The sequence below is a fragment of the Cyprinus carpio genome, chromosome B3 (genome assembly GCF_018340385.1).
Source record: "Cyprinus carpio isolate SPL01 chromosome B3, ASM1834038v1, whole genome shotgun sequence".
Classification (NCBI taxonomy): Eukaryota; Metazoa; Chordata; class Actinopteri; order Cypriniformes; family Cyprinidae; genus Cyprinus; species Cyprinus carpio.
Genome location: NC_056599.1, coordinates 31,519,524 through 31,534,859, shown reverse-complemented (window position 1 = coordinate 31,534,859; position 15,336 = coordinate 31,519,524). Strand labels below are relative to the sequence as shown.

General features: G+C 36.4%; 1 protein-coding gene across 1 annotated transcript; it reads right to left on the bottom strand.

Annotated features, from left to right (window-relative positions):
* Positions 1-8,488: 8,488 nt before the first annotated feature.
* On the bottom strand, positions 8,489-10,783 carry LOC109105487 (interferon a3-like). The gene is given in 6 exon segments (XM_042720776.1): positions 8,489-8,698; positions 8,917-8,994; positions 8,996-9,010; positions 9,308-9,463; positions 9,645-9,716; positions 10,261-10,783. Coding segments are annotated over 6 exon segments (552 nt in total). The 5' UTR covers positions 10,393-10,783; the 3' UTR covers positions 8,489-8,599.
* Positions 10,784-15,336: the final 4,553 nt, after the last annotated feature.

The following is a 15,336-nucleotide window of genomic DNA, read 5'->3' as shown; positions in this document are numbered from 1 at the left end:
GCCTAATGTGACTATTGAACTACAAAAGTCTTTGATTTCTCTAAAGTTTCAAAGTCAAAAGGCAGCGCGAGTGTTTTGAATGTTGGCGTATCTCTAGGAAATGTTTGTCTTCAGATTGTATTTCGATGGCATTTTCCGTTTTTAATAAGTGTCTGCTGTTTTTGTTCAGGCCAATGCAAAAATTTACTTTGTAAATGTGAACCAATGGATAGCTAATATGCCCTAATATGCATTCTAAAATGCTAAACAATTAAGACAGGATATATTTATCGATGTATGTGTGTAAAATTAATATAATTAGGCCTAATATAGGTTTTTTTTGTTGGACTTGTTTAGGCCCAAGGTGTTATCTCTCTCTCTCTCTCTCTCTCTCTCTCTCTCTCTCTCTCTCTCTCTCTCTCTCTCTCTCTCTCTCTCTCTCTCATTTCCGGTGTGTTTGTTGAGCGTGAGCGGACTGAGTGGTGCTTGTTAGCGAATCCTTTTTTCTTGCCTGAGTTTGTTTCTTTAAGTGCTTGATACTTATTTTACTTGTCGGGCCGCGTGCTGCCGTCCACTGAGTGGGCAGCATGACGGCCCCGCGGTCGCAGGTTTTGAATAATCTCACGCGGCGTCATGGGGTGAAAGTGGTTTCATTTAGGCGATTTCTTTTCATGATCTTAAAGGAAGATGAAGAACTAGATTTGTCACTTCAGCTTAAAATTGATGATTGTGATTATGTTATTTATGCCACAACGGAAAAGATGAAATGTTTCAATTGCAAGGAGGTGGGCCATTTAATTCCCACATGTCCTCGTTAAAATAGTGAAAGCAGGTCAGTGGCTGTTGATAGTGTGAGTAATGTTGGTGGGACGGCTGAGGCTGGACCGTCAAACGCTGCTCCGTCTCAGACAGAGTCAGATAAAAGGAAAGACAATGACGACGTGAGTTTATCTGCGAGTTTAACAGCGCAGGTTACTGACCCCAATATTATGGTTGAGAAAAGCAGTTCAGCCAATAAAACTGATACTCCGATCTCTAAATCTGTTATGGAGACAGATATGCAAAGAGACGATGGAACGGGTAATGTTTTGCAGTCAGATTTACTTTGGGATTGGATTGAAATGGAGGCAGAACAGAGCCAATTTAAAGTACCAACAAAAAGGAAAAAGCCTAGCGGTTTTCAATGTGTTAAATCAAAGAAAGCAGATGTGGAGGATGGTTATTGTGACGATGGAATGGAAAGCGGTAGTGAGTCATCGGACTCTAGCGTTAGTTTGTCTCAGAGTGGCTTGTCTCTCAACAGTTATGAAGCTGAGGATATTAAACTCTTTCTCAGGGCTACAAAAGAAGGGTGCGTGTAATCGAGTATTTTCCTGACACAAAACAGTTTGTTGACAAAACTAGGCTTTTCATGTCAGAAGGTTTGTTTACAAACAAAGAGATATATCGGTTAAAAAAGAAAGTGAAAACGCTCTCGTCTGGTGATGTTAATGATAGTGAGAAGACTTAATATTATGACCATGAATGTAGTGGGTGTGTGTGCAGTTCTGCTGTGGTTTTTTTTTCTATTTTCTAAACATGTGTGAGGTGAACATTGCAACAATGAATGGTTTAAATTAGAAAAAGAGCTGAAGTGTTTGAGTTGGTTAAACAAAAGAAAGTTGATGTTGCCATGTTGCAAGAAACTCATAGTGATTTAAGAAATGCTGCTGACTGGGCAGAGGAGTGGGATGGAGTCTCAGTTTTGAGTCACAACCACTGATCTATATATGACTGGATCGCTCATCACGTTCTAAACTGCCAACAGACAGTGAAGCCACCGGAAGTGTTCGATCCGCCATTTTACTAATCCCTACCGGCAGAGAGCACACTGATCTATAATATAGAACTGGATTGCTCATGACGTCATTAAAGTGAAGCCGCCGCGCCGCCATATTGGTAATCCCTAGTGTGCGTAAACGTTCTATTGAATTAATAGGAAATTGTATGATTTTAATGAGAAAACATCACCTAACAAATCAGCGTTTTCAAATCTGAAGTATCCCTGTACATTATTACAATGCAAACACCCTAGGCATGTAAACGGATATTTTTTTTAAATGTCGGGAATTCCCCCAACTTATTAAAAAGCTACGTTCATTACAGTAGCGAACATCATGAACATGATAAACATCAGACGGCCACAACACCTCAGTTAGTGGAGGGGTTGCCATTCTTTTTGCTAAAAGTTTTATTCCACATACTTATCAGGTGGAAGAAGTTGTTAAGGGCAGGCTTTTAAAAGTAAGAGCCACTTTTGAAAAATGCACTTTTGTTTTTATTTGTGTGTACGTCCCTACTTCAGCTGTGGAAAGAATTCAGTGTTTTTAAATGTACTCTGTTCTGTTATTCAGAAATGTTGTGCGGAAGAATACTTATTACTGGGTGGTGATTTTAACTGTACAGTGTCAAATTTGGATAGAAACCATATTGAGCCTCATTTGCCCTCACGTAATCGTTTAATTCAACTTGTTAGGGCACATGAGTTATGTGACATTTGGAGGCAGTTTAATGGGGCACAAAAGCAGTACACCTGGACTCATGTTTGAGACAGAGTCATCTCTTTAGCAAGGTTGGATCGGTTCTATGTATATAAGCATCACTGTAATATTGTTAAAAAATGTTTAATTACACCTTTGGGTTTTACTGATCACAACATCATGCAGCATTTTTTTTTTTTAAACAAAATCAAACCAACCAATGAATACATACTCGCAATTAAATGTGAATTTGTTAAGCGATAAGTATTTTAAAGACATGTTTAAGGTGTTTTGGGAGGAGTTCAAAACAACAAAGCTTCAAAAATTAGCTGAGTCAACTTGTGAAAACAATTTTGCATACAATATGCTCAAAACATCACTAAAGAGGCTACTTTAGTTATGAACACCTTGGAGGCCGACATTTTAAAACTTCAAAAATTAGCTGAGTCAACTGGTGTCCAAAGCTATTTTGACTCTTTGGTCAATAAGAAGACACAGTTGGCTGATTTGCTGGGTTTTAAAACACAGGGGGCTCTGGTCAGATCGCGGTTCTAGTGTGTGAACCAGATGGATGCTCCTTCCAGGTTTTTTTTTTAACTTGGAGAGGAAGAATGGCCAGAGTAGGGCCATTCATGCTTGCGCTCTGAATCTGGTAGATTATTGATAGACCCTGCAGAAATCCGTAAAAGAGCAGTTGTTTTCTATAAAAATTTGTACGAAAGTGAGCTTGGAGCAGAATATGAGGGTGAAAGTGAATTTTTTGTCAACTTACCTGATGTCAGAGAAGGCAAATGCTGAGATCTCAAGTGCTTTGAGTGAGGGTGAGCTGTATAAGGCCCAACAAGGAATGGAGTCTGGAAAGGCCCCAGGAATCGATGGTCTGCCAGTAGACTTGTATAAGTCATTCTGGGCTGAACTGAAAGAGGATCTGCTGGAGGTTTTGAACGAAAGCCTGGCTAAAGGCCGACTGCCTCTGAGCTGCCGCAGAGCAGTGTTAACCCTCTTGCCCAAAAAAGGTGACCTTACTGACATCAAGTGTTGGTGACCCGTATCTCTGCTCTGTAGTGACTACAAACTGCTCTCCAAAGTGTTGTCTAATCGGTTAGCAGGAGTGATGAATTCTGTCATCCTTCCTGATCAGACCTACTGTGTTCCCGGTAGATCGATATTTGACAATGTTTCTTTAGTTTGTGATGTTTTTGAGGTCTCCAAGATGCTTAATCTGGATTGTGGCTTAATTTCTTTGGACCAGGAGAAAGCTTTTGACCGTGTGGAGCATTGTTACCTTTGGAAAGTTTTAGAGTCTTTTGGTTTTTGCCAAAAGTTCACTGATTACATAAAAGTTCTTTATAGTGGCGTTGAGAGTATTCTTAAGAACAATGGTGGGTTATGTGCTCCTTTTAAAGTTCATAGAGGTGTTAGACAGGGGTGCTCATTATCTGGCATGCTCTATTCTTTAGCGATTGAACCACTTTTACAGCAAATAAGAGATAAACTACATGGTAAATGTTTGCCAAACTGCAAGGATAATCTCATATTGTCAGCTTATGCTGATGTTATAGTTATGATTAGCAGGCAAAGAGACGTACAGGTTTTGTTAAAACTACTCGCAGCCTTTAAAGTTTTATCTTCTGCAAGTGTAAACTGGAGGAAAAGTGAAGCAATACTATTGGGTAAATGGACTTAGGGAAAACCAGAACTTCCAGAGGGATTAGTTTGGGGAACAGCAGGTTTTAAATATTTAGGTGTTTTTCTGGGTAATGATTTAACAGTGCAAAAAAAAAAATGGGATGGGGTCTTTGAGAAAATGAAAGGTCGTCTGGAAAAATGGAAATGTTTAACTCCAAAGATGTCATACAGAGGGCGAATTTTAATAGTTAATAATTTAATTGCATCTTCATTATGGCATAAATTTGCATGTATCGATCCTCCCACTCACCTGTTAGCTAAAATCCAGGCTACTTTAGTAGATTTCTTTTGGGATAAACTGCATTGGGTCCCGCAGAGTGTGTTATTTTTGCCAAAAGAGGAGGGTGGACAAGGCTTAATACATTTGCAAAGCAGGTTAGCAACCTTTCGGTTGCAGCGTATCCAAAGACTATTAGTTGGTTCAGCTGATTTTAAATGGTGTGCCGTTGCTTATGTGATTTTACACAAGCTTGAGAATCTGGGGCTGGACAAAACACTTTTTCTTTTGGACTCCATGAAACTGAACACTTCTGGTTTGCCAGTGTTTTACAGGAACATTTTTAAAGTTTGGAGTCTTTTTGTTTTTAATCTAACAGAAGAACACCAGTCTCTTTATTGGCCCTTGGAAGAACCTCTAGTTCGGGGAGCACGTTTGGATTTATCTGCCAGTGGACTGTACCCAGGACTTAATAAAGCACTCGTGGATAACAAAGTCATCCTCTTGGGACAATTATTGGAATCAGCAGGACCTGATTTTAAAAATGATGAAACAATTGCTCAACGGTTGGGTTTCAGATCTACTCGTCTAGTTGCACAGCTATTATTGAAGTGGCAGGCTGCACTTAAACCAACGGAATGGTCTTTGCTCTCTAGTTTTCGTGATGGCCTCAGTAAGCCAAATCCCGCAGACTCCTTCCCTTGTTTGTTTCTTTCTGTGAATGTAGAGGGTTTTTCTGGATTTTTTTTTAAAGTCTGTTGAATCTTTGGGTGTAGAGTTTTATCTTGTATAGGGAAAACACTGTATAAGTACTGTGTGATCAGTTTTAACAAAAAAATGTTAGATAAGAAGGTTGACACCCCATGGCGTGATTTTTTTCAAGTTAGATGCAAGTAGAAAACCTGAATGGAGGGCATTTTATAAACCACCATTGATCAAAAGAGCTGGTGACTTGCAGTGGAGGATCCTTTATGGTGCCATTGCACTCAATTCTTTCATCTCAGTCTTGAACCCAGAGATTGGTGCTGAATGTCCTTTTTGCAATGAGAAAGAAACCATTTTCATGCTTTTGTGAACTGTGCTAGATTGAATGTTTTGTTTTTGTTTTTAAGAAATGTTTTCACACGTTGTAGTGAAACCTTTTCTTTGGAAGTGTTTATTTTTGGTTTTAAATATGTAAGGAAAAGACGACTTTTTTTGTCCATTGTTGAATTTTATATTAGGTCAAGCCAAGCTGGCTGTTTATATAAGCAGGAAGAAGAAAGTTGAACATAACCTGGAACAGAATATAGATGTTTTATTTTCAAATATGGTACAAGCAAGGATATTGATTGATTTTAATTATTATAAGCATATGGATGATCTTGACACCTTTGAAAGTATTTGGTGCTGTAACGGTCTTCTGTGTTGTTTGTTTGAAGCCGACCTGGTTTTTACATTTATGTGATTTGCTTTTGGCATCAATAATGGTCTTAATTGTACCGTGATTTTTCTACTTGTATTAAAGTTTTTTTTAAATTCAAAATTCTCCCTCTCTCTCTCTCTCTCTCTCTCTCTCTCTTTCTCCCTTGTTAAAATCTGTTAAATTATTTAGCAGTGTGGGAGGTGCCCTGGGCCTATGTTTTTCTTTCTTGGTTTTCTTCCCTGACATGATGTTGCAAAGCGAAAGTAAAAGTTGCATGCAAGTTCCTTGCGCTCTAACAGGAAAGAGTCCCATTTGTTTAAAATCAACACTTACTTTATGAAGAACACGTCAGTGAATCAGCCCGTGCACAGAATGAATAATCGATTCTCGAGCCATCGATATCAACCAATTCAGCCCCACCGCCATGGACAGCACCTGGTAACGTCGCACGTAAGAAGGTATATTTTAAGCAGCCTCCTGAGGTATAGATCGGGGAACACGCCTAGTAATGGTACACCTTTAGTTTAGGTATTAGAGCGCGCTAAGAGACAGCATAGGCTAATCGAGAAACGCAGCCCATGTTATTTTAAGGTAGTCTATAATAAAGTTAACATGTTACCATAGACCTGCCCTCTCAGTCAGTCAGAAGTCAGGTTGAAATGGCTGGTATGTGTGGAATGTAGCGTGAAAGACATTTAATTTGTTCTTTCAGATATTTCTTTCACTCTTTATCTTTTCAATTAATCTTACACACTCCTGCATCACATTTATAAATAGGCAGCTATTTTTCTTTCTTTCTTTCTTTTTTGTCTTAATAGACGACATGTTTTCATTAAACAACAGCTTTACACACATCTTTATCAGAGCCAGGCTAAATGTTTGATAATGACCTAGTGTTTAGTAACCACTATTTCGTGTTGTCTTGATTTGAGTACAGTGTACAGTGGTTAAATCTATAGCTCAAGTCAATTTTAGTCAATTCAAGTCCAATTTAATCATATAAAATGTAATTTCCCAACAACAAAATATACATACACGAGGGCAGTCCTCAAAGTATGAAAAATAGTGATGTAATAAGAGTAAAAGAGCTCAGCTGCGGGCAACTGGTGATTGGCAGCTTCATCACGACAGTGCGCCCGACATCGCGAATGATGCAGAGTTTTTTTGTTTTTTTTTTGGCAAAACATCAAATCACCCAGGTGACTTAACCCCCCTACAGCCCAGATTTGGCGCCCTGGGACTTCTGACTTTCCCAAAAACTAAAATTACCTTTGAACGAAACTTCGTCAAAAGGCGTCATGGTCATGATGTTTCTTGTATCTTGTATTCTTCGATAGTGTCTCTTTTGTGTGTGTGTGTAAGCCTACCTTACTTATCAAATCAAATATGATAAGTAAGGTAGGCTATAATTTACATCTAGCCCCTAAATAGGATTATTGTTCCATAAATAATTAGACAATGATTACAATTTGAGTTAAAGGTATTTAATTATCTCTTTAAAGAGCGGTTGTCAGGAGCTGTTCCTTTTGAGCCCAGAAGACAAGACGGACATTTACGGCACAGTCTGAATGAGGACATATTCGAGAAGAAAGTTTTGAAATCTTACCTGTTTATGGTCTTAAATTTACACTTAAACTTAAATTCATTACAGTGTAAAAACACTTAAACTTAAGTTCATTGCAGTGTAAAAACAATCGTTGTAGCAACGATTGCTGAAGACAGACACTTCAACAATATTACCGCAGGCCTGATATTAATACTGAAGTCCTCTGGTTTCATTTACAGTGGATAACTGAGGAGCAAGATGATCGTAGTCACGTTTGAATGAAACTAACTACAGTAATTGTTACACGTTACATGTACTTAGTATTATAATAACAATAAATTATGCATAATTACATGCAAGTTACCTTAAACCAAACCCTAATTATAACTATATACAGTAGTAAGTACATGTAGTTGATTAATATTACTTGAATCGGTAAATGTATAATTACATTGTAACAAAGACACCTTAAAATAAATCTTTGTTCAGTGTTCAATCTCTGAAAAAAACACCATAGACGAAGTAAGACAAGTACAAGGAACTGTAAACTGTATTGGTGTGTGGAAGGTGTGTCGATGGATGTATTTAGTAAAAAAATGGTAAACACCTCAAGCAGTTTCAATAAATAATTTTTATTTGAAAGTACAAAACATTTTATGACAGTTACAGCAAATAAATAACTATAAATAATATTAAATATGAAAACAATAAATATACTGGGATATAAAATTGTGCACAAAGATATATTAATCGATTTCAATATACTTTAAACAATTATGAAACATACCCAACATGCATGTGCATCACATGGCTGACTGACAGTTAATACATATGATCTGAAATGCATAGCACTTTTTTCATTTAGTTAGCAAAATATCTGAGTACAGTTTAGGCAAAGAGGCTTCTTCTCATCTAAACCAAATAGAAAAGTTTTTCACAGGGTTTTTGTAAGAAACATAATTACCTTGTTTGATCTAATAACTTCAAGTTTTCATAGGAAACACATAAGGTAAACTCTGTATTAAAGCACTACCCATTGGTCAACATAAGCGACTCTAGGTTACACTCTAGGCTTCATTCATTGCAATTAAATACAAACATTCGAATACACAAATACATTTTTAACATTCTTCTTTTTCCAGTTTTTGTTTGTAAGGCAGTTTTTGTAACTTTTTTTTCTCTATGGAATGCTACAAGTCAGATTTTTTTTTTTCTGTCATTAGGACTTTTTCTGACATTGTCTCTTAAACTCTTTTTTTAGCATTGTTTGCGATGATGTCCATCCTCTGAAGGTGGCTTCTCACAGCTCTCCGGATCTGTTCCCATGCTTGAGCACTATATTTCTTAAAACACAAAAGTAACATCTTTAGCTGTACCACTGACTTTGGATTTAAATGCAAGAAATTCCTTTTACTCTTTACAAAGTAACATTAACACCGCAGAAGTGCAAATACAATATGCCTCTTAAGGCACTAAGAAAAATAACATATTTATAAAAAACACAAACAATACAAAAAAATGTAACAAGCTGTGTGATATCATATTATGCAATCAAACTTACTTCTTTCTTTAAAATCTTCTTTAAAGTCCTGAAGTGTCTTTTTATCCTGATCTCGTAAGACTCCTTTTGCAATGGCTTTTTGGTATTGGGCCACCTGATAAAAATGCAAAAAAAAATATATAAACAATCAGAAAAAAATAACATGAATGACAAAAACATAACAAAACATAATTTTTACATTTTCATATCACATTTATTTAATTGCTCTTATTAAGTTAATGATTAATAATGATTAATTTCATAACAGTTTTGAGGTTAAACGATTGAGTGGAACCATTCAATCTAAATTCATGGACTAATTTTGATGATAATATAGGATTATATGTAAATCATAGAATGGAATTCTAATATCAGTTTTTCCTAAGCACAAATACTTTCAGCCAAGACTTACGCATTCTTTAAGCTCAGATGACTGCCGTTGCAGGTCTTCTAGGAAATATTCCACTTTCTTTAGGTTCCATTTAGCTGAATTCATGTGCTCTGAGGCATCCATGAGATTGATGATATGATCCAAGGTCAAGACAAGAAACCTCACCTGGTCCTCCACCTGTTCGGAGACATAATGCTATGTTTAGGTAACTGGTCCCACACAAAGACTGTTGTGATGTTTACAAGTTTTATAAAATTTTAACATAATGAAATTCTGATCTCATTTTCCCTATTTATTTTGCTAGCATATGTTTTATTTAAGGAATGAAATGTTTGATCACAGAGAAAAGTTTACAAACCTCAGCTTTGTCTATCAGGTTGTACAGGGTCCCCGGAAAATGCATCTTGACATTCTCAGGATATTGTCCACTCTATAAAAAAAAGAGTAATTTCTAATATGTTCCTTATGCTGCATATTTAGCTGATCATTCATCTGCAAAAAAACTTTCTTAAGACTTTTCATAAAAATGTTTAAAAACATCAATGTACAAAAAAAATGAAAACGTTGATAATTTTAATAAAATTGTTTGATAACATTGATTAGTTCACTGCACTTTGTCAATCAACTCTGACAATTAATGTGGAAAAAAGGGATAGAAGCAAAGATGCTGTAACCTAATGATGGACACTTTTAATTTTTTTTTTTTTAACGCTGAAAGAATCAGACTAAGAGTGACAACCTCCCTCAATAAGTAAAACAAGTTTATTGCTGTATTCCAAATAGTTGTGAATCATTCTGTAAGGTTGAATTAACAACTAGACATTACAAAATAAATAATAAATCTGTTGCATAGCCTATCTACTCGAGTGTCTTAAGGACCTTGCAGAAAATGCCTGTGGTTGTATTGCGCAGCAGTTTAATGTCTTCTGATGAACATTTCAAATCATGAAGCTTTAAAAGTCTAGGCTACTTACCATTTCCCGAAGCAGATTCAGAGAATCGGCGCTCACCGTCCCATATCTGCCGAGCCATCTGCAAGCGGAGCATTGACTCTGCAGAGTTAAAAATATCACAAAAATACACGTCCACATTTGAGTTTGGTTCATCTTTGTATACGTGCAGTAATTTTCTACTGTGTCGCTCGAGAGAATGTTGTAGGGACATGGTGAAGTGTGCTGGATTTTATTCGGGAGTTTGGAAAGGGAAAACGCAGTATGCAGTTCTGTACTATCCGAATTACTTTCACTTTCTAGTTGTAGTGAATGCCCATAGACTACTAAACTAAATATCTCATCTAGTCTGCTATTAATAATAAAAATACTTTCAAAAGCAGTATATTTTGTACTTAGAAAAGAAATGAAAAGAATATATAGGTTAGTTATAGTTAATCGTCTTTAATTGAGCCTAGGTTACTATAGACACCAGCGCAAAACGCACACAAAATTACGTGTAATACACAAATTAATGTTACAAGCAACTTCAATATAAGTTAAAGCAATCCCACGGCTCAAAATAATTACCAGATTCCAACGTGTTTCAAGGCCGCTGGCGTTTCCAAACGAGAAGGGGGTTATACACTCGGGTTGCGTACAGAAGATCACTTTCCGTTTGAGTCGTGATGCCTTTACGCTTTGTTTACGCAACGTGCTGACGCAACCTCGTACAATAGCTCTCACTAGATTTCACCGCACTTTCTCTGGGTGCAGTGAAATGCAATTTCTCATTATTTGTCACTACACAAGAAAAATGACCTGGCATTGAACATCATTTTATCAAAATAATATTTACTTCCAGCATAGCTATCTTTTTACATATGTTTTTGGTTAGGCGGCTACACTTTATTTTAAGGTGTTCTTGCTACAGTATAATTATACATTTAAGTAGGCCTGCTAATTAATTACAAGTACTTACTATATGGTCAGGGTTAAGATTAGAATTTGGTTTAGGGTCACTTGCATGCATTAATGCATAATTTATTGTTATTATAATAGTAAGTACATATGACGTGTAACAAGGACATCTTAAAAAAGTGTTACCATTTTTTTTGTTCCAAAATAATTGTCATTATTATTATTATTATTATTATTATTACTATTGTTGTTGTTGTGGTTAAAGTATTTTGTAGCATTTCCTAGAAAATAATATATTATTAAAAATTAATCCAGGTTATGCTATTTATACCTACAGGTGCTGGTCATATAATTAGAATATAATCAAAAAGTTGATTTATTTCACTAATTCCATTCAAAGAGTGAAACTTGTATATTATATTCATTCATTACACACAGACTGATATATTTCAAATGTTTATTTCTTTTAATTTTGATGATTATAACTGACAACTAAGGAAAATCCCAAATTCAGTATCTCAGAAAATTAGAATATTACTTGAGACCAATTCAAAGAAAGGATTTTTAGAAATCTTGGCCAACTGAAAAGTATGAACATGAAAAGTATGAGCATGTACAGCACTCAATACTTAGTTGGGGCTCCTTTTGCCTGAATTACTGCAGCAATGTGGCGTGGCATGAAGTCGATCAGTCTGTGGCACTGCTCAGGTGTTATGAGAGCCCAGGTTGCTCTGATAGTGGCCTTTAGCTCTTCTGCATTCTTGAGTCTGGCATATCGCATCTTCCTCTTCACAATACCCCATAGATTTTCTATGGGGTTAAGGTCAGGCTAGTTTGATGGCCAATTAAGAACAGGGATACCATGGTCCTTAAACCAGGTACTGGTAGCTTTGGCACTGTGTGCAGGTGCCAAGTCCTGTTGGAAAATGAAACCTGCATCTCCATAAAGTTGGTCAGCAGCAGGAAGCATGAAGTGCATTAAAACTTCTTGGTATACGGCTGCGTTGACCTTGGACCTCAGAAAACACAGTGGACCAACACCAGCAGATGACATGGCACCCCAAACCATCATTGACTGTGGAAACTTTACACTGGACCTCAAGCAACGTGGATTGTGTGCCTCTCCTCTCTTCCTCCAGACTCTGGGACGCTGATATCCAAAGGAAATGCAAAATCTACTTTCATCAGAGAACATAACTTTGGACTACTCAGCAGCAGTCCAGTCCTTTTTGAAGCGAGACGATTCTGACGCTGTCTGTTGTTCAAGAGTGGCTTGACACAAGGAATGCAACAGTTGAAACCCATGTCTTGCATACGTCTGTGCGTAGTGGTTCTTGAAGCACTGACTCCAGCTGCAGTCCACTCTTTGAGAATCTCACCCACATTTTTGAATGGGTTTTGTTTCACAATCCTCTCCAGGGTGCGGTTATCCCTATTGCTTGTACACTTTTTTTTCTACCACATCTTTTCCTTCCCTTGGCCTCTCTATTAATGTGCTTGGACACAGAGCTCTGTGAACAGCCAGCCTCTTTTGCAATGACCTTTTGTGTCTTGCCCTCCTTGTGCAAGGTGTCAATGGTCGTCTTTTGGACAACTGTCAAGTCAGCAGTCTTCCCCATGATTGTGTAGCCTACAGAACTAGACTGAGACACCATTTAAAGGCCTTTGCAGGTGTTTTGAGTTAATTAGCTGATTAGAGTGTGGCACGATGTGTCTTCAACATTGAACCTTTTCACAATATTCTAATTTTTTGAGATACTGAATTTGGGATTTTCCTTAGTTGTCAGATATAATCATCAAAATTAAAAGAAATAAACATTTGAAATAGATCAGTCTGTGTGTAATGAATGAATAGATTATACAAGTTTCACTTTTTGAATGGAATTACTGTAATAAATCAACTTTTTGATTATATTCTAATTATATGACCAGCACCTGTATATCAGTGTTTTGGAACGGGGTATAGCTAATTTCGAGATAGATAGACAGACAGACAGACAGACAGACAGACAGACAGACAGACAGATAGACAGATAGACAGACAGATAGATAGATAGATAGATAGATAGATAGATAGATAGACAGACAGACAGATAGATAGATAGATAGATAGATAGATAGATAGAAATCCTGTGTTTTGGAAAAAGATGGTCAACCATCTAATGACCAGCTTGCATCTTAATGGCAGTGACGAAATGCTAAGACAATTACAAGAAAAATAGAAAATAAATAAATAAACAATTGATAAAACAATCAGTTGTTAGGTGTGCAAATTTAATCAAAGAAATAAAGTTAAAAGTGTCTATTACTTTAAAACAATACTTCTTGCACTCACATAGATAAATAAAATCTAACTTGAATCTTCAGGTTCAGTGTAGGCTATTTCGGTATTTTATTTTTATTTTTAATTTTTTTTAATACATATTCGCGCCACTGTGGTTTTCTCTGGTTCGTTATTCAATTAATGATAACATTAAAGCACTTTTAAGTTGTTGCATCTATTTGCCTGTAGATGGCAAGATAAGCCAACGCTGCAGTTTATATGCAGGCTACTTTTTTTATCAGCCCAATTGTTTTATGCACTGCTTAAATTATTGTTGTGAAGCAAACACATTTTAAATATAGATGTGTTAAATAAACTTTTTTTTTTATTAAATATTTAAATATATAGGCCAAACTTATATATAAAAAAACCCACCCTGAAAAAATATTTTAAATATTTAAATATTTTATTTTTTGGTCAACATTGGTCAAGTGACAAATTCAAACGTGTCTACACATTTTTTTTTTAGAAAGACATTGAGACATCCATTACAATCAACATGTAAACGAAACACTCCTTCATATTAATAATAGCACATTCCCGGGTAACAGTGTTTTGTATAATACAGGACAATACAATTTCGCATATTGTAAACATTTTAGTGTAGTCTAAATGAGTTATTCTCTAATAAATGTGTTTATAAATAGCATAAGCCCAGAACCGGTAATAAAGCGGAATATTAACATTCATCCATTTGGAAATTCATTGAAGTTGATGTGGTAAAATGAGTCAATGCAAAATGAAAATTGCAAAATACTATAAAATTAGCGTTTTAATAAATAATTGACAATATTAATTTACAGCATGCATTGTATTAAACATGTTTTCTTCTAGGTCTTGTCATTTTTTTGAAGTGGTCCATGACGCGCAGAATGTCCTGGCGCACATTTTCCCACGCGCAGCAGCTAAAATTCTGTAGGAAAGAAAAGCCACACAGTTAATCAATATAGATTTGAATTATGAAGGTATGAACACATTCTAAACCTTTTTCTTTTTTTCGGTGCCTATCGTTCGCTGAGTTCTCACCTGCTGTGTGAGAAACTGATCGAGCTCCTTGAAGTTCTCCACCAACCTCTCAAGTGCAGAGCTCATCACCGGGACCTAGATAAGGTTTAATAATGATTAACGTCCAAAATTGTAAATAATGAAAGTGAATGTTGACTCAGCCCAACTACCGACTTACGAAATGTGATTTGGCCTGTCGGTTGAGGTGTTCTATTAGATCTTGGAATGCATTGTTTGTCCAATGGCAGTGGGTTCTGTAATTCTTGAAGAGCTCAAATGTAGAGTTATATGCTATCTTCAGTGCCTGAGATAATTCTTGTTTCTGTCCACGTGAGAAAAAAAAAAGAAAAGAAATGAACAAACACCCATTGTCAAAAAACTGTGTACCACTAACAGTGCTAAATATTTCCGCAGATCAACTTCACTGCAGAGTGACAGATTGACACGCCTGAACTAGCAAATCAAGTTATTTGTAACCACTTGAAAGCAAGTTATATTTGCGTGAGGCTGCAACTAAAACTCCGCAGGAAGACAGATCTGCAGGATGGAACATTTCTGTGTCCTGTATTTTTTATTTTTTTTATATTGTTGCCTACCTTTATGGGAAGACTCGTGAACCGATCAGACATCGCTTTTGCTACATCATCTGGACATACTTTATGGCCCTTTGAGAGAGAGAGAGAGAGAGAGAGAGAGAGAGATTTTTTTTTTTTTTGACGTTTTTATCCATTAAATAGGCTACACAGAGGCTATTACATATTACACGCTGTGGTCAATATTAAACCATTAAGGTTTAATGAACAATATCATAAGGTAACACTTAAGATTCGAGCCACTACCAATATATTAATCCTAATAGGCCTATTTGTACT